The sequence below is a fragment of the Piliocolobus tephrosceles genome, chromosome 21 (genome assembly GCF_002776525.5).
Source record: "Piliocolobus tephrosceles isolate RC106 chromosome 21, ASM277652v3, whole genome shotgun sequence".
Taxonomy (NCBI): Eukaryota; Metazoa; Chordata; class Mammalia; order Primates; family Cercopithecidae; genus Piliocolobus; species Piliocolobus tephrosceles.
Genome location: NC_045454.1, coordinates 5,149,604 through 5,175,463, shown reverse-complemented (window position 1 = coordinate 5,175,463; position 25,860 = coordinate 5,149,604). Strand labels below are relative to the sequence as shown.

General features: G+C 45.2%; 2 protein-coding genes and 1 non-coding gene across 4 annotated transcripts in view; all 3 read right to left on the bottom strand.

Moving 5' to 3' along the window:
• LOC111528907 (zinc finger protein 665) overlaps window positions 1–25,860 on the bottom strand; it is a 262,870-nt gene that overhangs the window by 185,587 nt on the left and 51,423 nt on the right. The window lies entirely within an intron of this gene.
• Window positions 1,059–25,860, bottom strand: ZNF415 (zinc finger protein 415). Of its 2 annotated transcripts, none has more exons than XM_023195795.1 (4): window positions 25,684–25,860; window positions 20,206–20,287; window positions 9,989–10,115; window positions 1,059–3,080 (listed from the first exon to the last, which is right to left on the bottom strand). In XM_023195795.1, the coding sequence occupies exons 2-4, from the start codon at window positions 20,218–20,220 to the stop codon at window positions 1,549–1,551; spliced, it is 1,674 nt and encodes a 557-aa protein (XP_023051563.1). In that variant the 5' UTR covers window positions 20,221–20,287; window positions 25,684–25,860; the 3' UTR covers window positions 1,059–1,548. The 2 variants fall into 2 exon arrangements, with proteins under 2 accessions (XP_023051563.1, XP_023051564.1); XM_023195796.1 differs by lacking the exon at window positions 25,684–25,860 and adding an exon at window positions 21,058–21,129.
• LOC111528928 lies at window positions 12,495–12,608 on the bottom strand. The gene has a single exon (XR_002727207.1). It is a non-coding gene; the product is annotated as a U5 spliceosomal RNA (small nuclear RNA).

Sequence of the window (25,860 nt, the reverse complement as noted above, 5' to 3'; positions counted from 1 at the left end):
TGTTATCGTCTGTTACAAAGTAACCTACTAAGGTGGGATAAAACTATGTTGGTAGAAAGAACATGATGCATTCATAGTTATGCAAAAATTAGATTTTATTAATTAGCACATAAGATCTATGATACATTCTGAATAAAATGGTAGCAAAATGTAATAACAGCAGTAAATGTGAATCCTAATTAGTAACATGGTATTGTGGTTTATCTTTGAGGTTGTGGTTTCTATTGTGGTTTCAATCTTGGCTGTACAACAGTTATGGCCATTCCATGCAGAAGGTAGCCACCATTTTCCCCTGAATTATTTCCACCATGGAATCAGTCACTTATAACCCATTACGCTCCTCCCACAAATCAAAATGTCTAAGGTCTTGGTCGGCTCTTACTTTTTTTGAGACGCAGTCTCTCTCAGTCACTTAGGCTGGAGTGCAGTGGTGTAATCTTGGCTCACTGCCACCTCCGCCTCCCGGGTTCAAGCGAGTCTCCTGCCTCAGTCTCCCAAGTAGCTGGGATTACAGGCACCCACCACCATGCCTAGCTAATTTTTGTATTTTTAGTAGAGACGGGGTTTCACCATCTTGGTCAGGCTGGTCTTGCACTCCTGACCCCATGATCCACCTGCCTCAGCCACCCAAAGTGCTGGGATTACAGGTGTGAGCCACCGCGCCCAGTCGTGGTCTGCTCTGTTTCATGGTCAGTTTGTAGGTCATCTCTTTCTTGTAACCCAAAGTGCCCTCTGTCAGGAGAACACCCTGAACACAATAAGGATGATGATCAATATCATCGTTTTGCATTATTCTCTGCCTGCCCCCATGCTTGGTAATTTGGGGCAGAGTCCTTATTCTTCAAAGAATTTGAATAGAAATGATCCTCATCTAATGCAGTGAGCCCTTCCATCTTACTGATTCTTTCCCAGACATCGCCATGAAAGGCGGGTAAGGAGGCATATCAACAGATTTCAAGGTTTAGGTTGAAAGTCATAAATCCTAAAATATAAAGTAGTAGCCTTGCAAGACACCTAAAATAAATACATAAAATATTTTAAAATCTGAAGATAACCAGTGACTTCAAACATCCTGCAACCTTTAATACATATCATGTTGTGTATGAGTTTTAACACATTTGAACTTGCAGTTGTTCTACAATGTATATGAAAAGTTTATCAGCACTAGACTGAATTATTCCTCACATAAATCCTTGGATGTTTTACAGTTTTGATCCTTGGTTAATAGCTTCAACATGCACAAAATATACAAAGATGTATATACATTTTGATATCTAGTGAGTTGTGAGACCTAAATGAAGCCTCTGCCACATACTTAGGTTTATATGATTTCTCTTTAGCATGGACTCTGACATCAATGAATGCTTGAACTCGTGATGGTTTGCCATAATTGTAAGGATTCTCTCGAGAATGAAATTCTCTGATGCTGTGTAAGAAGTAATTGTGACTGAAAACCTTGCCACATTTATTATATTGGTATGGTTTCTCTCTGGTGTAAATTCTTTGATGACTCACAAGATTTGAACTTTGACTGAAGACCTTGCCATACTAATTTCTTTTATAAGGTTTCTCTTTAGTATGGATAATTTGATGTCTAAAGAGGTTTGGGCGCACACTAAAGGACTTCCCACAATCACTACATTTGTAAGGTTTCTTTCCAGTATGGATTATCTGGTGTCTAGTGAGGTTTGGGCGCACACTAAAGGATCTGCCACACTCATTACATTTGTAAGGTTTTTCTCCAGTATGGATGACCTGATGGGTTGTTAGGCTTGAATGCACACTGAAGGCTTTGCCACACTCATTACATTTGTAAGGTTTCTCTCCAGTATGGATGACCTGATGGGTAGTTAAGTTCGAATGCACACTAAAGGCTTTGCCACACTCATTACACTTGTAAGGTTTCTCTCCAGTATGAACTCTCTGATGACTCGCAAGGTGTGAATTATAACTGAAAACCTTACCACACGCGTTGCATTTGTAAGGTTTCTCTCCAGTATGAATTCTCCAATGCCTTGCAAGGCTTGAAGTTTGACTGAAGACTTTACCACATTCATTACACTTGTATGGTTTCTCCCCAGTGTGAATTCTCTGATGAGTTGCAAGGCTTGAAGTCTGACTGAACATCTTGCCACATTCATTGCATTTGTAAGGTTTCTCGCCACTATGAATTACCTGATGGTTGCTAAGTGTTGACCTCACGCTAAAGGCTTTGCCACACTCACTACACTTGTAAGGTTTCTCTCCAATGTGAATTTTCTGATGTAGTGCAAGGCATGAATTGCGACTGAAGACCTTGTCACATTCATAACATTTGTAAGGTTTCTCTCCAGTATGAACTCTCCGATGCAGGGCAAGGCATGAGTTGCGACTGAAACCTTTGTCACATTCATTACATTTGTATGGTTTCTCTCCAGTGTGAACTCTCCGATGACGCACAAGGTTTGATTTTTGACTAAAGACCTTGCCACATAGATCACATTTATATCGTTTCTCTCCAGAATGACTTACCTGATGTACAGTCATGTGGGAGTCGTGATTCAAGGCTTTGTCGCACTCATTGTATCTGTGAGGTTTTTCCCTAATGCATGATTTCTGTTCTTGTGTGAGTAATGAAGAACAGACGAAATCAGTCTTATATTTATTAGAAATATGGGTTTTGACGGTAGAAGAAATTGTTTGGGGTGCTGAGACTGAGGAACCATGGTTGACAGACTTCTCAACATGGTTACATTCATAAATTTTCCCTTCAGCTTGAAATTGCTGCAGTTCAGGGAGATGTGGTAGAAAACTTAATCCAAGCTGATTTTTAATAGACTTGTTTTCTATACCACTTCTATCATGTTGGTCTCTTCTACAAGTAAGATTTTCTTTTGGGGCCATAGTCGTTTTGTTGTAATTTCTTTCATTATCTCTCCACTGAGAGTCAAAGTCATGTATTTTTTTCTTCATTTCCCTGAAGCAACACTCTTCAATGTCATGTTTTTCATGTTGTTCCAATGTCACTGTGTGGAATACTTCTTCTCTGTTACTTTCCCATTGCGGTGCTAATTCCTTGATCATACAGTTACGACAGAGATCTGTAAGAAATAAAAAACCATAGGTTTCCAATTAGAGACAGTATATAAATATTTTATACTGAGTAACAGAATTACACAAAAAGCAATATTTATACACAACAGAGTTATAAAACTTCCCAATAAAGATCTTTAATTTTTAGGAACACAAAGGAATCACATTCTTTAGTAAAAAAAGGGTGATTATATGTAATTCAAATGAATTCTAGGGAAGGACAGTTTCAAACATCCTATGACCAAAACACATTGTTCAAACCTATGTTAGCCCTGAAAGGAGTATTTTTTCACCTTGACAACAAAGTACACACCGATTGGCAGAAAATACATGGCTGTCTCATTATTGAAAGGAAATAAATATTTACATTTTACCTAGCTACAGCATATTTACTGTGCCCATATACATGAAAAAAGTACTACACAATATATCATAATGGTAACTAAGCCACAACAAACTTATGGAATAAGGTACAAAAATGATAATTCTGAATTGCTAAACAGTAGCAGCACTGACAAAATGAGAAAAAAATAAATAAAACATTGTTAAAAATAGCTAATTTTTCTGAATACCTGTTATGAAACTATCTGTGCCCACCCAGACCAGGCAGTTTTGACATTAATGAGTGATGCATGTCAGTTAGATTGCATGAAACTTACTAAAAACCCACCATCTGTAAATCATAACAATTAATTAATAAAACACTGTGGTAACCCATGATAAAACCAGCAAACCAAAAACTACCAACTACACTTGTACGAAGTTATAGCCTGTAAATGATTCTCTCCTAAGAAAACAACAAGGACTATTTCAGAACCAGCACACAACCTGTGAACCGGAATATATGTTAAGATCTCTGACATTTGATGCATGAGGGCAGGTAAATACATAGCATTATAAAGAAGAAGTGAAGAACAAAGTCAGAAATCACAATTATGACTTCACACCTGCACTTCTATAACAAAACAGCCAGTCAATGAAGCAATTCCCTACATATGCATTATCCTTTCGTGACCTAGTTCATCGACCACAAAATACACATAACAGAGTTTGTACTTGGAAACTTGATTAACTGAAATCAGAGAACACAATGTTTAGAATGGACTGAAAAATGAAAACAAACAAAATAGAATGCAGTCTCTACGGTCTGAATATGTTGGCCAAAATTCACATGCTAAGGTCCTATTCCCTAGTGTGATGTTGTTGCAGATGGGGCATTTGGGATATAATTAAGTCATGAGGTTGGACTACTCAAAATAGGATTAATGTCCTTACAGGACAAGATGTCAGAGCTTGTTTTATCTTGCCCTTTCCATCAGTGGGACAGTCAGAAGATGGCTGGGGTAAACCAGGCAGCGGGCCTGCCCCAGGAACTGATTCACCCGGCTCCTTAATTTTGACTTCCCAGCCTCCAGGTCTGGGAGATACAAATTTCCGTGGTTTAGTTCTCCTAGTCTATGATATTTCTTTTTTTTTTTTTTGAGATGGAATTTCGCTCTTGTCGCCCAGGCTGGAGTGCAATGGGGCAATCTCGGCTAACTGAAACCTCCGCCGCCTGGGTTCAAGTGATTCTCCTGCCTCAGTCTCCCAAGTAGCTGGGATTACAGGCGCCCACCACCACGCCCGGCTAATTTTTGTATTTTTAGTAGAGATGGGGTTTCACCATGTTGGCCAGGCTGGTCTTGAACTCCTGACCTCAGCTGATCTGCCCACTTCAGCCTTCCAAAGTGCTGGGATTTCAGGTGTGAGCCACCGTGCCTGGCCCGCCTGTGATATTTCTTATGGCATGATGAGTTATATAAGACAGAAAAAGGACAATCTCATCACAATCATCACAGAAGGTTGATCAATCTTATTAAACAAAGAAACTTTGGGACTTTACTATAAGACATGCAATATTCCAAGTAATCACACACCACTACCTTGTTTTAAAAACTTTCAGGTAAATTGTTATTATTTTTCAAATAAAGACATTAGGCCCACGGTACTCATGTATCTAATCTCAATTTTTACAGAAAATAAGAGAGAAAAACAGGACTAAATCCTGGGCCAGGAGGCTCAGACTTTTTTTTTTTTTTTTTCCCTTTTTGAGACAGAGTCTCACTCTGTCGCTCAGGCTGGAGTACAGTGGCGTGATCTTGGCTCACTGCAACCACTGCCTCCCAGGTTCAAGCAATTCTCCTGCCTCAGCCTCCCAAGTAGCTGGGATTACAGGCATTTGCCACCATGCCTGGCTAATTTTTTTTTAAATTTTTAGTAGAGAAGGGGTTTAACCATGTTGGCCAGGCTGGTTTCAAACTCCTGACCTGAAGTGATCCGACCACCTCGGACTCCCAAAGTGCTGGGATTACAGGTGTGAGCCACCGCACCCGGCCACCAGACACGTTGTTAAGCACACGTCCACCCAGGCAGTACGGAAAACCGGGGTGGACATGTGCAGTGTTGAAAACTATCAGTCACGGCAAGAATGCACCCAGGCAAGGAGCACATGAAGAAAAGGAGATACAAGAGCTGGACTGTGTTGGTAATAGTGTTATTCAGTCAGCTCTCATGGAAGGCAGCTATGCTCACCCCTACACCACCAACACATCTAGTCAGTCAGCTCTCATGGATAATGGTATGTGAGTCATCACTTCCTACACGTACTGATTTAGGCAGATCCTGACTTACAGAGCAGTTGAGTAGCATCTAGTCTTGCATACTGTGAGTAGTGTGGAGGGTGAAGAAGTCCTGTGGAAATTGGGGTGTTCAGGAATACAAAATCAATATGCTAAAACGCAACAGTATATTCCATGCAGATCAAGGTATCGTGTGAGGATAGGAGAGAGGAAGGGCAAGAACACAGGGGACGGAGGAATGGGAGTGCAGGAGGAAAATGTGTGCATGCATGTCTGTGGGATATAACTCCACTAGGACAGTCACAATTCTGACCTTGGGGCCGGGCGCGGTGGCTCACGCCTGTAATCCCAGCACTTTGGGAGGCCGAGGTGGGTGGATCACGTGAGGTCAGGAGTTCAAGACCAGCCTGACCATCATGGAGAAACTCTGTCTCTACTAAAAACACAAAATTAGCCAGGTGTGGTGGTGCACGCCTACAATCCCAGCTAGTCAGAAGGCTGAGGCAGAAGCATCACTTGAACCTGGGAGGCGGAGGTTGCAGTGAGCTGAGATTGTGCCATGGTACTCCAGCCTGGGTGTCAAGAGCGAAACTCCATCTCAAAAAAAAAAAAAAAAAGTATCATAAAAAATACAGAAGTTATGACTAAATGAAAAAGGTGTTCATTTATACCACATGTAAATGTACAAGATGAAAGTAGTAGTGGCTTAAACAAATGACACTGGACTTTAAAAACCGAGGCATTACAGCGGTGTGAAGCAAAAAAAAGAACAAACGAGAAAAAACCAAGGCATCATTCAGCTTCACGAGCTCCCTCCACCAGATGTGATGCATCAACGCTCTATTTGTTGTAGGTTTGAACCTACAACAAATTGAACCCAGGCTGAACAAAGGTTTGTTGATGAGAATGAACAATGGTGCACACAGGATGGAAAATGAACAAATACGGCGTGAACAATAGTTTAGTCAAGAGCCTCACATATATGACGCTGTGAACTTGGACAATGTCATCGCTAGGAGAACATCCCACACCGACTGCTGGCTTAGGGGAGATGATCATTAGTTTATGTGTCCAGCACTGTCACAGTGCCCTTCAGATACACTTTTGTGAGGCTCCTCAAAACTGGAAGGACAGCTGGAAACACGTGTCAGTCAGGCTCACCTGATATTTTGTATCTCATATCCTGGGCCGTGCTGACAATTCTGCTCAGCACTTTAAGGGGCATCTCTACGTGTAGCAGGAGGCTATTCAATTATATTAGTCAAAGAGTTTTCCCTCACAAATTTCCTGTTATCACATAAACACCCCCCATAAGAGACTCTAGGAGAAGGTATGCATAACCTATAGGTTGGTTATCACAGCAGGAATACAGATAAATGACAGACCCTAGGGGTGTGTATATCAAAAGCCGGGTTTTGTTTTTGAAATGGAGTCTTGCTCTGTTACCCAGGCTGTAGTGCAGTGGTGCCGTCTCAGCTAACTGCCACCTCTGCCTCGTGGGGTCATGCGATTCTCCTGCCTTGGCCTCCTGAGTAGCTGGGCTTACAGGCGCATGCCACCACGCCTGGCTAATTTTTGTATTTTTAGTAGAGACGGGGTTTCACCATGTTGGCCAGGTTGGTCTCAAACTCCTGATCTCAGGTGATCCACCTGCCTTGGCTTCCCAGAGTGCTGGGATTACAAGGTATGAGCCACCGTGCCCAGCCATGCCCGGCTAATTTTTGTATTTTAGTAGAGATGGGGTTTCACCATGTTGGTCAGTCTGATCTTGAACTCCTGACCTCAGGTGATCCGCCCACCTCGGCCTCCCAGAGAGCTAGAATTACAGGCGTGAGCCACCGCACCTGACCAAAAGTCGGTTTTCAGAGGAAAAATCATGCAAACTTAAGAGAAAACAAAATCAGGAAGAGCCAAGGTTTTTCTACATTCATATAGTAGTGAGACCAATGGAAAAGAGAGAAAAATACAACATATGAGGCTGGATTTTGAAAGATCTTGAGATGGGAATGTCTGCTCTGCCTACAGATGGATCCTAAGCTAAGAGCCTGAAAGACTCAGATATACTCCCTGTGTGGGGCGGGGCATCCCAGTGAAGACCTGTCAACTCTTACAGTTCTGCTGAGTAACAGTCTCAGAAGATCCAACCCCATCCCCTGGTCCACACTCCCATGAACTGTGTGGCAAAAGCAGAAGAGAAGAAATGGCTGAGGGATCACAACAGGCACAAAGGGCTTGAGACAACTCCTTGCAGCTCCCAGGGCCTCCGATGCAAAGGAGGAGCAGCCAGTGTTTCCCATCTCCTGCGCAGGTCTTCCAAGCACCGGAAATGAGGTGGGGCATAGATAGCTCCAGGCATCAGGACTGTGGAGGCCTCAGCTCTGATCTATATGGAAAGCGAACTGAGCATCAGGTGGGCATCAAGAACAGGAGAGACCGGCAGGGCGCGGCAGCTCACGCCTGTAATCCCAGCCCTCCGGGAGGCCGAGGTGGGCGGATCACCTGAGGTCGGGAGTTTGAGACCAGCCTGACCAACATGGTGAAACCCCGTCTCGACTAAAAATACAAAATCAGCCGGGTGTGGTGGTGCACACCTATAATCCCAGCTACTCGGGAGGCTGAGGCAGGAGAATCATTTGAATCTGGGAGGCAGTGGTTGCGGTGAGCTGAGATTGCGCCATTACACTCCAGCGTGGGCAACAAGAGCAAAACTCCGTCTCAAAAAAAAGAACAGGAGAGACCAAGGGAGAAGCAGACCCTTGTGATATTGCCCCTCCTGGACCCCTCAGAGTGAAGGAGCCAGAGAGTTCACAGAAGTCACAGAGCAATGTTGTCCATCATGACAAGCGCTTCCATTTGTCTCTGTTTGAGCTGCAGCCCCCACTGGACAGCGAAAGGATCATCTACGACACGTCTCAAGAGCAGAGGCAGAAGTAGGGGAAGTTTAAAATTTCCTCTTGCCGGGCGCGGTGGCTCAAGCCTGTAATCCCAGCACTTTGGGAGGCTGAGGCGGGCGGATCACGAGGTCAGGAGATCGAGACCATCCTGGCTAACATGGTGAAACCCCGTCTCTACTAAAAATAAAAAAACTAGCCGGGCGAGGTGGCGGGCGCCTGTAGTCCCAGCTACTTCGGAGGCTGAGGCAGGAGAATGGCGCAAACCCGGGAGGCGGAGCTTGCAGTGAGCCGAGATCCGGCCACTGAACTCCAGCCCAGGCGACAGAGCAAGACTTCGTCTCAAAAAAAAAAAAAAAAAAATTTCCTCTAAGAGCTCACAGGATATAAACATTTGTTTCCTATAGACCTCTCCCACTGGCTGAGAGTTTCCAAACATAATTTAATGGTGTGGCTTCCTCTCCCCCCATCTGAGGTCTTAACTTATTTTCACACCTTTGATCCATTCCCACCCTTTTGGTTTTCTTGCTATTTGCACTTGGCTTTCCATGGTCCAGGGCTCTTTCCTGTGCTCTCACATGAGATAATATTCTGGTCAGGAAGAGAACTTCCTGCTTATAAAATGAATGGAACATGATGTGCTGTGGCTTTTCAAGAATCTCAGCCCTTTGCTTGGATAAGAAGAGAGAATATCACAGATGGATCTAGGAAAATATTTCACAAATTCTTTCACTGAATGCCTACTCTGAATGCTTAGGGAAGACTGTAATATGCAAATATCTAGCTCCCCTCCAAGAACTACTGAATGAAAGTACAGGGGTAGAAAACAAGAAGTGAGGCCGGGCGGTGGCTCAAGCCTGTAATCCCAGCACTTTGGGAGGCCAAGACGGGCAGATCACGAGGTCAGGAGATCGAGTCCCTCCTGGCTAACCCGGTGAAACCCCGTCTCTACTAAAAATACAAAAAACTAGCCGGGCGCTGTGGCGGGCGCCTGTAGTCCCAGCTACTGGGGAGGCTGAGGCAGGAGAATGGCATAAACCCGGGAGGCAGAGCTTGCAGTGAGCTGAGATCCGGCCACTGCACTCCAGCCTGGGCGACAGGGCAAGACTCCGTCTCAAAAAAAAAAAAAAAAGAAAGAAAACAAGAAGTGAGTATTTCAAAAGTCTACTATATGCTTTCATGGATGCTTCAGCTCTGGAACCACCACTGCTGTATCAGGAAGGGGTCAGAGCATCTGGAAAAAGGGGATGGTTAAACTCCAGAGTCCACATTATGGAGCTTTTCATTTCAGAGTCAACAAGGCCTCAAACTCAGTCAGGCAATGCAGGGGCTCCCAAGAGGGCACACAAGGGAAAATGGCAAGATACCAAGGGCAGATTTCGACTTCTGGAAGAAAATAATCCTCACCCAGGGAGACCAGGTTCCTGTAGTTCTCCAACATCACGTCCCTGTATAAAGTCCTCTGTGTAGAATTCAGGCATTTCCACTCCTCTTGAGAGAATTCGATGGCCACGTCCCTGAATGTCAACTGTCCCTAAAATAATAAACACATTTCACCAAGGGGTTATGAAGGGAGTTACCATCTTCACACAAAATAAGCATAAAAGAGAATTTTAAGTACAGATTTAATTGAAGTGTGTGTTCTGATAAACCCACACTAAGGTATTTTTGAGTATATATCTCTCCCTAATTGTGCTTTTTTTTCTCTGTTTTTTTTTTTTTGTTTGAGACAAGGTCTCGCTCTGCTGCCCAGGCTGAAGTGCAGTGGCATGATCATGGCTCACTGTAGACTCAATCTCCCAGGTTCAAGCGACCCTCTGACCTTAGCTTTCCAAGTAGCTGGACTATAGGCATGTGTGTACAAAGTACATTTGAAAACTTCAATGATGAACTAGGGATCAAGCAGAAGAAAAAAATTCAGAACTTGAAGACAGGTCTTTTGAAATAAACGAGTCAGACAAAAATAAAGACAAAAATAAAAAAGAATGAACACAGCCTATGTGACATATGGGGCAGGCACCATAAAGTGACCAAATATTTGAATTTTTGGTGTCCCAGAAGGTGGAGAGAAAATGAAAAGGATAGAAACCTATCTAACAAAATAATAACCAAAAACTTCCTAAGTGAAGTAAAAGGTTTAGATACGTAGATACAGGAAGTTCATAGATTCTCAAAGAGAGACAATCCAAAAATGTCTTCTCCTTGGCACATTATAGTCAAACTGTCAAAAGTCAAAAGAAAAAGAAAGAGAATTCTAAAAAAAAAGCAAGAGAAAAGCATCTGGTCACTTACACAGGGTGCTCCATAAAACAGGAAATTTCTCAATAGAAACCTTACAGGCCAACAGAGAATGGTATGATATATTCAATGTGCTGAAAGAAAAACAAAAACAAAAACAAAAACCCTGCCAGCCAAGGATACTATACTCAGCAAAATTATCCTTCATAAAAAGGAGAAATAGTCTTTCCCAGAGAAGCAAAGGCTTAGGGAATGCTTCACCAGTAGACTGGCCCTACAAGAAATGCTTAAGGGATCCCCACATCTAGAAGCAAAAGGACAATATTGGCCATCATGAAAACACACAATACTATAAAACCCACTGTCAGAGCTAACATGCAAGTAAGGAAACGAGTCAAATGTAAATGTTACCACTATAGAAGACCACCAAACCACAATGAAAAACAGTTAGACAAAGAAAGGAGCAAAGAACATACAAAACAACCAGAAATCAATGAACAAAGTGACAGTAACAAGCCCTCGCATGTCAATAATGAACTTAATGTAAATGGTTTAAACTTTCCACATAAAAGATATAGACTGGCTAAACTGATACAAGCATATAACCCAACTATGTGCTACCTTTAAGAAACTCATCTCTGGACGGGCGCGGTGGCTCAAGCCTGTAATCCCAGCACTTTGGGAGGCCGAGACGGGTGGATCACGAGGTCAGGAGATCGAGACCATCCTGGCTAATACGGTGAAACCCTGTCTCTACTAAAAAATACAAAAAAACTAGCCGGGCGACGAGGCGGGCGCCTGTAGTCCCAGCTACTCGGGAGGCTGAGGCAGGAGAATGGCGTGAACCCGGGAGGCGGAGCTTGCAGTGAGCTGAGATCCGGCCACTGCACTCCAGCCCGGGCGACAGAGCAAGACTCCCTCTCAAAAAAAAAAAAAAAAAAAAAAAACTCATCTCAGCCGGGCGCGGTGGCTCACGCCTGTAATCCCAGCACTTTGGTAGGCCGAGGTGAGTGGATCACAAGGTCAGGAGTTCGACACCAGCCTGGCCAAGATGGTGAAACCCCGTCTCTACTAAAAATAAAAAATTAGCTGGGCGTGGTGGCATGCACCTGTAGTCCAAGCTACTCGGGAGGCTGAGGCAGGAGAATCCCTTGAATCTGGGAAGTGGAGGTTGCAGTGAGCCGAGATCGCACCACTGCACTCTAGCCTGGGTGACAGAGTAAGACTCCATCTCAAAAAAAAAAAGATTCCATCTCAAAAAAAAAAGAAAAGAAACACAAAGAAAAGAAACTCATCTCAACTGTAAAGACACAAATAGACTCAAAGTGAAAATATGAAAAAAGGTATTATATGCAAATGAAACCAAAAGCAAGCAAGAGTACCTCTACTTAACAAAATGAACTTTTTAAGTTAAAAACAGTAAAAGAGATGAAAAAGGTCATTATATACTAATAAAGAGATCAATAAGAGGAATATAACAATTCTAAACATATATGCACCCAACACTGGAGCATCCAGACATATAAGGCAAACATTATTAAAGGGAGAGATACACTCCAAAACTAATAGGGATTTAGCATTAGACAGCTGATTTAGACAGAAAATTAACAAAGAAACACTGAATTTAAACTGCATTTTAGACTAACCAGACCTAAGAGATATTTACAGAACATTTCATCCAACAAGTACGGAATATACATTCTTTTTTTTTTTTTTTTTTATTTTCCTCTCCACGGAAATCTTTAGTAAAAGGCGAAAGATTTATACGATCTGAAGAGAAACCAGAGTATAGAATATACATTCTTTACATCAGCACATAGAACATTCTCCAAGACAGACTACATATTAGAACGCAAAACAAGTCTAAACACATTTTTAAAATATCAAAATCTTAATAAGTATCTTCTTAGAACAACAATGGAATAAAATTAGAAATCAGTACCATGAGAAACTTTGAAAACTGTACAAATACATGGAAATTAGACGGCCTAAATGACCATTGGGTCTAGGAAGAAATTAAGGGGGAAATTAAAAAAAAAATCTTGAAACAAGTAAAAATGAAAACACAATATGTCAAAACCTATGGAATACAGCAAAAGCAATGCTAAGAGGGAAGTTTATAGTAATAAACACCTACTTGAAAAAAGTAGAAAAATTTCAAATAGGCCAGGCACGGTGGCTCACTCCTGTAAATCCAGCACTTTGGGAGGCCAAGGTGGGCAGATCACCTGAGGTCAGGAGTTCAAGAGCACCCTGGCCAAGATGGTAAAACCCCATCTCTACTAAAAATACAAAAATTAGGCTGGGTGCAGTGGCTCATGCCTGTAATCCCAGCACTTTAGGAGGTCGAGGCTGGCAGATCACGAGGTCAGAAGATCGAGACCATCCCGGCTAACATGGTGAAACCCCATCTCTACTAAAAAATAGAAAAAATTAGCTGGGCGTGGTGGCAGGTGCCTGTAGTCCCAGATACTCGGGAGGTTGAGGCAAGAGAATGGCGTGAACCTGGGAGGTGGAGCTTGCAGCGAGCCGAGATCATGCCACTGCATTCCAGCCTGGGCAACAGAGCGAGACTCCATTCCAAAAAAAAAAAAGAAAACACCTAGATGGCAAACCCACAGCTAAAATCACGCTGAATGGAAAGAAGCTGAATGCTTTTCCTCTAAGAACTGGAATAACTCAAAGATGCCCACTGTTACCACTTCTATTGCACACAGTTCTAGAAGTTGTAGTCACAGCAATCAGGCAAGAAAAAGAGACAAAGGACATCGAATTGAAAAAGAACAAGTCAAACTGTCCTATTTTACAGATGATAGTAATCTAAAAAAACCTCAAGGGCCCAACAAAAAATACTTAGTTCTGATAAATTGAGTGAGGTTGTAAGTTACAAAATCAATATACAAATATCAGTAGTGTTTCTATACACCAAAAATAACTACCTGAAAAAGGAATCATGAGGGCAAAATAAAAGGAATCACAAAGGCAAAATCAATTTATAAGAGTTACAAGGCCGGGCGCAGTGGCTCAAGCCTGTAATCCCAGCACTTTGGGAGGCCGAGGCGGGCGGATCACGAGGTCAGGAGATCGAGACCATCCTGGCTAACACGGTGAAACCCCGTCTCTACTAAAAAAATACAAAAAACTAGCCAGGCGAGGTGGCGGGCTCCTGTAGTCCCAGCTACTTGGGAGGCTGAGGCAGGAGAATGGCGTAAACCCGGGAGGCGGAGCTTGCAGTGAGCTGAGATCCGGCCACTGCACTCCAGCCTGGGCGACAGAGCGAGACTCCGTCTCAAAAAAAAAAAAAAAAAAAAAAAAACAAACAAACAAAAAAAAAGAGTTACAAAGAATTAAAATACCTAGGAATGGCAGGCTGGGCATGGTGGCTCACACCTATAATCCCAGCACTTTGGGAGGCCGAGGCGGGTGCATCACCTGAGGTCAGGAGTTCGAGACCAGCCTGGCCAACACAATGAAACCCTGTCTCCACTAAAAATATAAAAGATAAGCCCAGCGTGGGGGCAGGCGCTTGTACCCCAGCTACTTGGGAGGCTGAGGCATGAGAATCGCTTGAACCCAGGAGGCGGAGTTTGCAGTGAGCCAAGACCATGCCACTGCACTCCAACCTGGGCAACAGAGCAAGACTCAGTCTCAAAATATATATATATATATATAAATTCTTTCCGTTTGTGAGCAGGAAATGTCTTTCCATTTGTTTGTGTCCTCTTGAATTTTTTTCATCAGTATTTTGTAGGGTTCTTTTTTTTTTTTTTGAGACGCAGTCTCTCTCAGTCACCTAGGCTGGAGTGCAGTGGTGTAATCTCAGCTCACTGCAACCTCTACCTCCCGGGTTCAAGGGATTCTACTGCCTCAGCCTCCCAAGCAGCTGGGATTACAGGCATGTGCCACCACACCTGACTAATTTTGTATTTTTTTTTAGTAGAAATGGGGTTTCTCCATGTTGGTGAGGCTGCTCTTGAACTCCTGACCTCAGGGATCCACCTGCCTCGGCCTCCCAAAGTGCTGGGATTATAGGCATGAGCCACCGTGCCCAGCTGTAGGGTTCCTTTTGTAGACATCTTTTACCTCCTTGGTTAAATCCGTTCCTAGGTTTTTCTTCTTTTTTTTTTTTTTTGAGACAGAGTCTTGCTCTGTCACCCAGGCTGGAGTGCAATGGTGTCATCTCGGCTCACTGCAACCTCCACCTCCCGGTTTCAAGCAATTCTCCTGCCTCAGCCTCCTGAGTAGCTGGGATTACAGGTGCCTGCCACCACACCTGGAAAAGTTTTTGTATTTTTAATACAGACGGGGTTTCACCATGTTGGCCAGGCTGGTCTCGAACTCCTGACCTCGTGATCTGCCCGCCTTGGCCTCCCAAAGTGAGAATTAATATTGTTAAAATGACCATAGTGCCCAAAGAATTTACAGATTCAATGCAATCTCTATTGAAATACCAATGTCATTTTATTAAAAACAGAAAAAAGAATCCTAAAATTTGTATGGTATCAAAAAAGAGCCCAAAGAGTCAAAGCAATCCTGAGTAAAGCTGAAGGCATCACTCTACCTGACTTCAAAATATATTACAAGGCTATACTAAACAAAAGAGCATGGTATTGGTATAAAAACAGCCACACAGACAAATGAAACAAAATTGTGAACCCAGAAATAAATACATGTGCTTACAGCCAAATGATTTTTGACAAAGGCACCAAATACATACACTGGGGAAATGACATCCTCTTTAATAAATGGCGCTGGGAAAATTGGATATCCATGTGTAGAAGAATGAAATTGGATCCCTATATGGCACCATATACAAAAATCAACACAGATGCATTAACAACTTAAAAATAAGACCCCCAAAATATAAAACTACTATAAGAAAACACGACAAACACTTCAGGACACTGGTCTAGATAAAGGTTTTATGGCTAAGACCTCAAAAGCATCAATGGCAAAAAGAAAGACAGATAAATGGCACTATATGCAATTAAAAAGCTTTGCATAGAGTGAAGAGGCAACCTGTTGAATAGGAGGAAATATTTGTAAACTATTCATCTGACAAAGGACTAATATTCAAACCGTACAAGGAACTCAAACAGTTCAACAGTAACAAAGAGACAATCCCGGCCGGGCGCGGTGGCTCAAGCTTGTAATCCCAGCACTTTGGGAGGCCGAGACGGGCGGATCACGAGGTCAGGAGATCGAGACCATCCTGGCTAACACGGTGAAACCCCGTCTCTACTAAAAAATACAAAAATCTAGCCGGGCGAGGTGGCGGGCGCCTGTAGTCCCAGCTACTCGGGAGGCTGAGGCAGGAGAATGGCGTAAACCCAGGAGGCGGAGCTTGCAGTGAGCTGAGATCCGGCCACTGCACTCCAGCCTGGGCAACAGAGCGAGACTCCGTCCCCAAAAAAAAAAAAAAAAAAAAAAACAAAGAGACAATCCCATTACAACTTGGGCAAAGGACAGAATAGACCTTTCTCCAAAGAGGACATACAAATGGCCAACAGATATATATATAAAATGAATGCTCAACTGCAGTAATCATCAAAGAATGAGAAAAGCACAGTATCATCTTATCCCAGTTAGACTAGCTATTACTAAAAAAGACAAAAAAAAAATAACAGATGCTGGTGAGGAATGTGGAGAATGGGTAACTCTTATACACTGCTGGTGGGAATGTAAATTAGTATAGCCATTACAGGCGTGGTGGCTTACATCTGTAATCTCAGCACTTTGGGAGGTCAAGGCAGGCAGATACCTGAAGCGAGGAGTTCGAGACCAGCCTACTCAATATGACAAAACTCACCACCCCGTCTCTACTAAAAATACAAAAATTAGCCGGGTGTGGTGGTGGGCACCCGTAATCCCAGCTACTCAAGAGGCTGAGGCAGGGAGAACTGCTTGAACCTGTGAGGCAGACAATGCAGTGAGCTGTGATCATGCCACTGCACTCCAGCCTGGGCGACAGAGTGAGACTCTGTCTCAAGAAAATTAAAATAAATAAATAAATAAATTAGTATAGCCATTATGAACAGTATGAAGACTTCTCAAAAACTAAAACTAGAAATACCATATAATCCAGCAATCCCATTACTGGGTATTTATCAAGAAAGAAGAAATCAGTATATCAAAGGGATACCTGTACTCCCATGTTTACTGCAGCACTATTCACAATAGCAAAGATATGACATCAACCTAACTATCTATCAACAGGTGAATGGATAACGAAATGTAGTATATTCAGCCATAAAAAAGAATGTAGCAACATGAATGGAACTGCTGGTCATTATATTAAGTGACATAACGGGAACAGAAAGGCAAATCTCACATGTTGACACTCACTTGTGGGAGCTAAAAAAAACTTGATTGCATGGAGGTAGAAAGTAGAATGGTAGTTATCAGAGACTGTGAAGGGTGTGTGGGTGGCTGTGGGCAGGGAGGACAAAGACAAGTTGGTTAATGAGTACAACTATAGTTAGAAGGAATAAGTTCTGTTTTTTGTTTTTTTTTTTTTGAGGCGGAGTCTCGCTCTGTCACCCAGGCTGGAGGCAGTGGCCGGATCTCAGCTCACTGCAAGCTCCACCTCCCGGGCCCACGCCATTCTCCTGCCTCAGCCTCCCGAGTAGCTGAGACCACAGGCGCCTGCCACCGCGCCGGGCTAATTTTTTTGTATTTTTTTAGTAGAGACGGGGTTTCACAGTGTTAGCCAGGATGGTCTTGATCTCCTGACCTTGTGATCCGCCCACCTCAGCCTCCCAAAGTGCTGGGATTACAGGCGTGAGCCACTGCGCCCGGCTTGGAATAAGTTCTAATGTTGGACAGCATCGTAAGGTGACTACAGTTACCAACAATGTATCGTATATTTTCAAAACAGCTAGAAGAGAGGACTTGAAATATTCTCAACACTTAAAAATGATAAATAATCAAGGTAATAGACACCTCAAATACCATTACTTGATCATTACACATTCTATGACACATGCAACAAAATATCACATCTGCCCCTTAAATATGAACCAATATTATGTATCGACTTGAAAAAGGAGCAAGCTATCCTTGTTCCTTAATATGAAAACATGTAAATATTCACAACTTGCAGGATAAAATACCCCAACAAAACATTTACTGAAAATTTTCTTCTAAAATCTCACAATGATTAAACACATTTCCACAGGGCTTGAGCTGTCTCTTCTCACAGAACTGACAATAGTGGCTCACCATTGAGACGTGTGTGAGGGTGTAAGGCCTGACAGGAAAAGGGATGCTCTGTATCTAAGCACCTAAATGTATCTCTGTTGCGAGTTTCACCATAAAACAAATATATACATCGTGTGATGTTTAAAATAAAAGCAGCATAATAATAATAATAGATATCATAAGAATATGGCTATCTCCTCTTCAATGAAAAAGGAGTTCTGCTGTGATGTCCGAGCAAAACTGTTACCATTTTTGCCTAAAATATCTGATGCCTAAGAAACCCTGCAGGAATAGCACCATCTCCGTGGTATGCAAATGCTGAGAATGGTTTAAAAACTTGGCCAGGCGCGGTGGCTCACGCCTCTAATCCCAGCACTTTGGGAGGCCAAGGTGGATGGATCATGAGGTCAGGAGTTGGAGACCAGCCTGACCTACATGGTGAAACCCCATCTCCACTAAAAATACAAAAATTAGCCAGGCATGGTAGTGTGCACCTGTAATCCCAGCTAGCCAGGAGGCTGAGGCAGGAGAATCGCTTGAACTCGGGAAGCGGAGGTTGCAGTAAGCTGAGATCGCGCCACTGCACTCCAGCCTGGGTGACAGAGCAAGACTCAAAAAAAAAAAAAAAATAGTCCTACTCCTACAGCTGGCTGGGCACGGTGGCTCACGCCCATAATCCCAGCACTTTGGGAGGCTGAGGCAAGCGGACCATACGGTCAGGAGTTCAAGACCAGTCTGGCCAACATAGTGAAACCCCATCTCTGCATAAATTAGCTGGGCACAGCGGCAGGCGCCTGGAGTCTCAGTTACTTGGGAGGCTGAGGCAGAGGAATCATCTGAACCCGGGAGGTGGGGGTTGCAGTGAGCCGAGATCATGCCACTGCACTCCAGCGTGGGTGACAGACCAAGACTCTGTCTCAAAAACAAACAAACAAAAGTCCTACTGTTACACTTTTTGTTGTTGTTAGACAGAGTCTCGCCCTGTCACCCAGGCTGGAGTGCGGCGCAATGATGCGATCTCCACTCATTGTAACCTCTGCCTCCCAGGTTCAAGTAATTCTCCTACCTCAGCCTCCTGAGTAGTTGGGATTACAGGCATGTGCCACCACACCTGGCTAATTTTTGTATATTTAGTAAAGACGGGGTTTCACCATGTTTGCTGGTCTCAAACTCCTGACCTACAGTGGTCCACTCACCTCGGCCTCCAAAGTGCTGGGATTACAGGCCTGAGCCACTGTGTTCGGCCTTACAGTTACACTTCTACATTGACTTTAGGTTTCAAAGTCATTAAAGGAAAAAACGCCCACTGGTACTGATGTCTGCATCTCAACTTTACATTCCATTCCAAGTCATTAACAGTCTGGAGTCAGAGACATACTGATACACTAGTTTCATCTGGATTACAAAATCAGGCACAAAATATATCCCCTTATTGGCTGCCTTTTCTAGGATTTACCAGGTATTTGCCTACATTAATATGTGACTTTAGGCCAGGCATGGTGGCTCACGCCTGTCATCCTAGCACTTTGGGAGGCCAAGGCAGGTGGATCACCTGAGGTCGGGAGTTCGAGACCAGCCTGACCAACATAGAGAAACCCCATCTCTATTAAAAATACAAAATTAGCCAGGCGTGGTGGTGCACGCCTATAAACCCAGCTACTTGGGAGGCTGAGGCAGGAGAATCGCTTGAACTCGGGAGGCAGAGGTTCCGGTGAGCCGAGATTGTGCCATTGCACTCCAGTCTGGACAACAAGAGCGAAACTCTGTCTCAAAAACAAACAAACAACAACAACAAAAAGAAACATGACTTCCATGGGCAGCTTCTCTGCTTCTCTACTCCTGGTCCACAGAGAGCTGACAGTGCATCCAGATGTGGCCCCTGAACAATCCCTGCTGTCCAACAGCACTCACACCACGGGACCCTCACCCCGTCTCCATCCATGTCTGGTGTGAGCCCTTCCCAGGCCCATGCCCAGTGCCACCTCTTCCCAAGTTCATGTCACTGGGTCAGAGTGAGACGGAATCTCAGTAGAGATGAGAGGGACTGAGGAAAGGCATGGGTGAATGTGAGCAAACGCGTCAGGCAGGACACTTCAGAGTCGGAGAAGATTTGCAGCTCCAATGCACTGTGTCCTGCCTTTCTGAAAGGAAGAAGACAGAATGATCCACACAGAATCTTTCTTTACCTGAGTAAAAGCCATTCCTGACTCCTTTGCTGTCTTCTTCTGGGTTTCTTCCTCATGTGCCAAGGGTCTTTAGAAGTCAATGCTGAATAACAACGACAACAACAAAAAGTGCTATTTATTGCTCAAAAACAACACACCCCCTCTTGTGTGACAAGCACACACATACACAGGGAGGAGCTCGCCCTGTGCAAAGATGGTCCTCTGCTGCCCACTGAACCAGGGTGGCCCCAGGGACAAGAAACTCCTACAGGAAAACCCATACATGAGTCTCCTGACGACCCCTTTCTTCAGAACCCTGTCTCCACCTGGAGAAGCTCGCACACACGCTGCAGCAGTGGGGAGCAGACCCAGCCCTGATCAACCCCCATGCAGAGCCCAGCCCCCTTTCCCTCTCTGTGGCTCCCAGGCTGAGCTCAGCCCTCAGAAATAGAGGACGCAGAGCCTTGGTGCTCAGGGCTGGATATAGATGAGAATCATGCTGGGCACTGCATCATCAAGGGCGGGTCCCAACCTATGCGAATGGGAATCTCTGGGACACGGGTGCGGGCACAAGAAGTATATCTGCAAAGCACCTCAGCACTTCCACATGAAGCCAGGGGCGAGCTCTACTCAAACAGGGTCAGCCCAGCATAGCCCCCACCTTCTGACTCTGTTCTCCCCTTGGGACCTTGGTTCACCAGGATCCAGATAGTGGAAGCAGAAAGAATCGAGAGAAGCATGCAGAGCAAGCAATAGGGACCAGAGGAGTGGGTGAGGGTGTGGCTGGAGTGTTAAATGGGAGGTGGGTCACAGAAGTCCCCACTGAGCGGGTGATATCAGAACAGAAACCTGGGCAAGGAGGGGTGTTTGCACCTGCAGCTGAGGGGTCAGCGAGTTCCAGCAGAGGGACAGCCCACGTGAAGGCCTTGAGGCAGGAGCAACCTCAGCCCAGGAACAGGAAAGGCACCTGCGTGGCTGGAGCAGAGGAAGCGAGGAGGATACAGGTAGGAGATGAGGTCAGAGAGGTCCTGGGAGGGCAGATAAGACAGGGCAGATGCCTTCAAACATTTTTCTCCCATATTTCAAAAGAATTTTGGAAATGATGTATTTCCTCACCCATTTTAATTAAACATATAATGTTTTCTTTATAAATTAACACAGTTGGCTGGGCGCGGTGGCTCAAGCCTGTAATCCCAGCACTTTGGGAGGCCGAGACGGGCGGATCACGAGGTCAGGAGATCGAGACCATCCTGGCTAACACGGTGAAACCCCGTCTCTACTAAAAATACAAAAAAAAACTAGCCGGGCGAGGTGGCGGGCGCCTGTAGTCCCAGCTACTCCAGAGGCTGAGGCAGGAGAATGGCATAAACCCGGGAGGCAGAGCTTGCAGTGAGCTGAGATCCGGCCACTGCACTCCAGTCCGGGCGACAGAGCGAGACTCCGCCTCAAAAAAATAAAAAAATAAAAAAATAAATAAATTAACACAGTTACAATGTAATATCTTATATATTTGAAGTCCCAGGAAATACATGGTCGCCCTCATCTGAGATGTGCAGGACTGCAGGGGAAGGCATCTAGGGAGTCAGGAAGTCACTTCTGAACACCTGAATGTGGAGATACCTGTTAGATGTCCTAGCAGAAAGTTGAGGAGACGGCCAGGCACGGTGGCTCACGCCTGTAATCCCAGCACTTTGGGAGGCCGAGGCAGGTGGATCACCTGAGGTCAGGAGTTCGAGACCAGCCTGACCAACATGGTGAAACCCCATCTCTACTAAAAATACAAAAAGAAATTAGCCGGGCATGGTGGCGGGCACTGGTAATCCCAGCTACTTGGGAGGCTGAGGCAGGAGAATCGTTTGAACCCGGGAGGCAGAGGTTGTGGTGAGCCGAGATTGCGCCACTGCACTTTAGCCTAGGCAACAAGAGAGAAACTCCGTGTCAAAAAAAAAAAAAAAAAAAAAAAAAGAGGTTTATTTGGCTCATGGTTCTTCAGGCTGTACAAGAAGCACAGTGCCAGCATCTGCCTCTGATGAGGGCCTCAGGAAGCTTCTGTTCAGCGTGGAGGGTGAAGGGGCGCCAGCAGGGCAGATGAAATGGTGAGAGGAGGCAAGAGACAGAGAGGTCTGGCTTTTTGACAACCAGCTCTCAGGGGAACTAAGAGTCAGAACTCGCTCCCTAGAGAATGACATCAAGCCATTCGCAAGCGATCTGCTCCCATGACCCTCACCAGACCCTACCCCCAAGTTTGGAAACCACATTTCAACATGAGAGTTGGTGGGCAAAACAAATCATAGCCAAACAATTGTACACTCTGAGGCTATGAGTGGGGCTGGCGTCTGGTACACAATTGGAGGGTTAGCAGCAGCCAGGAGCAGGAACAGACCATTCCCAGTCACTACGGAGTAGGGATCCCAAGCCCTGAGACGGGTGCGTGGGTAAGTTGGAAAAGATCTCTTCCTTTGCTTCCAGGGGCTCAACAGTGAAAAAAAAAACAAGGCCTTTAAGTGAGCAAAAAGAAGAAAGAAAAGTTCCAGAGACAAGGTGCAGAATAGAAAAAGAGGAGAATGGAAGAGGTGCGGGGCAGGAATTAAATGACACCAGGAAATCTGGGTGTATGTTTTCTCCAGGCTGTGATCAGCTACACAGGGACAGAAGCAAAGTAACAGAGTTGGATGTGGGGATGTCTGGGAGAAACGCATGATGTCGTACACTTGACTTGCAAATCTAGTATCTGAAAGGGTCTGTTCATATCCAATTTTTTTTTTTTTTTTGTTTTTTGAGATGGAGTCTCGCTCTGTCACCAGGCTGGAGTGCGGTGGCGTGATTTTGGCTCACTGCAACTTCCACCTCCCGGGTTCAAGCAATTCTCCTGCCTCAGCCTCTTGAGTAGCTGGGAATACAGGTACATGCCACCATGCCCAACTATTTTTTGTATTTTTAGTAGAGATGGGGTTTCACCATGTTGGCCAGGATGGTCTTAATCTTCTGACCTCATGATCCACCCGCCTCAGCCTCCCAAAGTGCTGGGATTACAGGCATGAGCCACCGCTCCTGGACTTTATCGTTTTTAAACAGGATCTTGCTCTGTTGGCCAGGCTAGAGTGCAGTGATGCAATCCTGGTTCAGTGCAGCCTTGACCTCCTAGGCTAAAGCAATCCTCCCACCTCAGCCTCTGGAGTAGCTGGGACAACAACAGGCACAAGCCACCACATCTGGCTAATTTTTAAATTTTTTATAGAGACAAGGTCTCACTATGTTACCTAGGCTGGTCTCAAACTGGGCTCAAGTGATTGTCCTGTCTCAGCCTCTGAAAGTGCTGGGATTATAGGCATGAGCAACCATGCCTGCCATATCTCTTATCATTTTAAAAATAAAACTGAGGCTGGGCACGGTGGCTTACACCTGTAATCCCAGCACTTTGGGAGGCCGAGGCGGGCAGATTATGAGGTCAGGAGTTTGAGGCCAGCCTGACCAACATGGTGAGACCCCATCTCTACTAAAAATACAAATTAGCCGGGCGTGGTGGCGCACGCCTGTAGTCCCAGCTACTCGGGAGACTGGGGCAGGAGAATCACTTGAACCCGGGAGGCGGAGGTTGCGGTGAGGTAAGATCACGCCACTGCATTCCAGCCTGGGTGACAGAGCAAGCCTCCGTCTCAAAAAGTGCTGGGATTATAGGCACGACCCACCGTGCCCGGCCTCAACACTTTTAACGTTCCTTTAGAGCAAGGTTGTTCACTCTGCAGCCTAGGAAGGCTTTGAATGCAGCCCAACACAAATTCCTAAACTTTCTTAAAACATTTTGAGATTTTTTGCATATTTTTAATTAATTAATTTCTTTATTTATTTTTAGCTCATCAGCTATTGTCAGTGTTAGTGTACTTTATGTGTGGCCCAAGACAATTCTTCTTCCAATGTGGCCCAGGGAAGCCAAAAGATTGGACACCCCTGCTTTGGAGAGACACTATGTAGTGATAAGAGTCTTTCACTTTCTGCCCAGCTTTACTCTGCCACTCCCCCTTCCCCTCCCCCTGCCCCAGTGCCAGGGAAGGCGAAGAGGATGACCTGTGGGATTAATGAGTCAAGTCACTTCCCTCTGCCTTAACAGGGATTGCAAGTGGAAGCTAACTTCTGATGCCATTAATTGTAAAATGCACCAGCCTTAACAGGCAGGAGTTGTGCAATTCTCATCTTCATCTGTGTATTTTAAACTTATAAAGACAGAAACCAACAGGTCAAAATGTAGATAACACATCCAGTCAATTCACAACTCACCTGGACCCAGGGTCCTCCTCTTTCCTCATTACGGTCATTCCGTACATAGCTCTCATTCTCACCTTCTTTCTCTAGCTCTTTCCTTCCCCCTTATTTTCTCCCTAGGATTCTGCTCATTTTGAGCCCCTCTCCTCCCCTGCTGTTTCTCCCCTTCTTCCCTCTATTTCTTCCCTTCCACCTGTTCTTTCCAGTCTTGCAATTTGTTTCACCTCATATTCCTCTTTCTTCCTCATCTTTTCATCGTCCCAATCTCCACATATTTCTGGTTCTTTGTTCCCAATTTCAGCGCCCCCTGTTAAATTCCCTCTTCCCTGTTACACACCCTTGTCCCCACTCTTTGGCACCCCCAGATCCCAGGCCTCCCCGTGCTGTGGTTCTCCCTCTGCTCTCCTTGTCTTCGGCTGCCCCTTCTTTTTGTCCCAGCACCACACTGCTCTGTCTGCCCTGGCTCCAAATCCCTCCTCCTCTCTCCCACTGTCTATCTGAGGAGCCTCCCCCTTTGCTCCCCCCGGCCCTACCTTGTTGTCCTTCATCTCTCTGGATACCGTGCGTTTTCTCGAAATGTGTCTAGTTACTTTTCTCTCCTTGCTACTTTCTTGGCTTCTTCTTTCACTCTTACTGTCTCTTTGAAAATCTCTAACCATCCTCTACTTTGCCATCTGTTTATTGGTTTCCCTCATTCTTTCCTCTGTCTCAGGTTTTCTACTGCTCTCTCTGTCCCTCTCTGTCTCCCGATCCCTTTGGCCCACACATTCACAAGAGGGTTTGGGGTAAGATGCCTGCAACCTGGAGGAGAGCATTTTCCAGGGAGTGGAGGAGGGCAGGCAAGAACACTGGGTGTCACAGGACAGGCCCTGAGCACCTCCCCAACGCGGGTTCAGGGGAGGCCTGGGAAGCAGCAGGGCCCGGCACGAGGAGAAGGGAGGTGAGGGGCGACGGCGCCTTCGGACAGGGGTGGGGTCTGCAGGATCCCAGGACCAGGCAGAGCACGCGGGCTCTGGGGCTCTGCGCTCCAGGGGCCGACGAGGGCGAGGCTGGGATGCGCCCAGGACGGGAATCCACCTCTTGGGTGAGGACTTTAAAAAGCCCGGGGCTGGAGGAGGGGTCAGGAAAAGGTTTTAAGCGGGAGGAAGAAGCAAAGGGCCGGGGACAGGGAGCAGCCTCAGAGCGACTTCAACCCAAAGGGAAGCGATTCCGGACCCACACCGTGAGGCCTGTATTCACCTGGGGTGGAGGGCGCGGTGCGGGGATTTTAAAGCCCGTAGCGACCCCGGGCATCGGCTGTGGAAATGGGAAACCGGGAGCGCAGGTTTCATCTACACAGAGGGCCACTCACGCTCAGCACCGTCACCTTCACCCAACACGATCCGTTTCCGGGACTGTAGGAAACTGCGCATGCGC

What these genes read in the sequence shown, in the direction of transcription:
- ZNF415 (XM_023195795.1), bottom strand. An exon ending in CAGGAACCTGGTCTCCCTGG is followed by an intron (nt 3,081 to 9,988) that starts GTGAGGATTATT and finishes TATTTCTTACAG; the next exon opens with ATCTCTGTCGTAACTGTATG.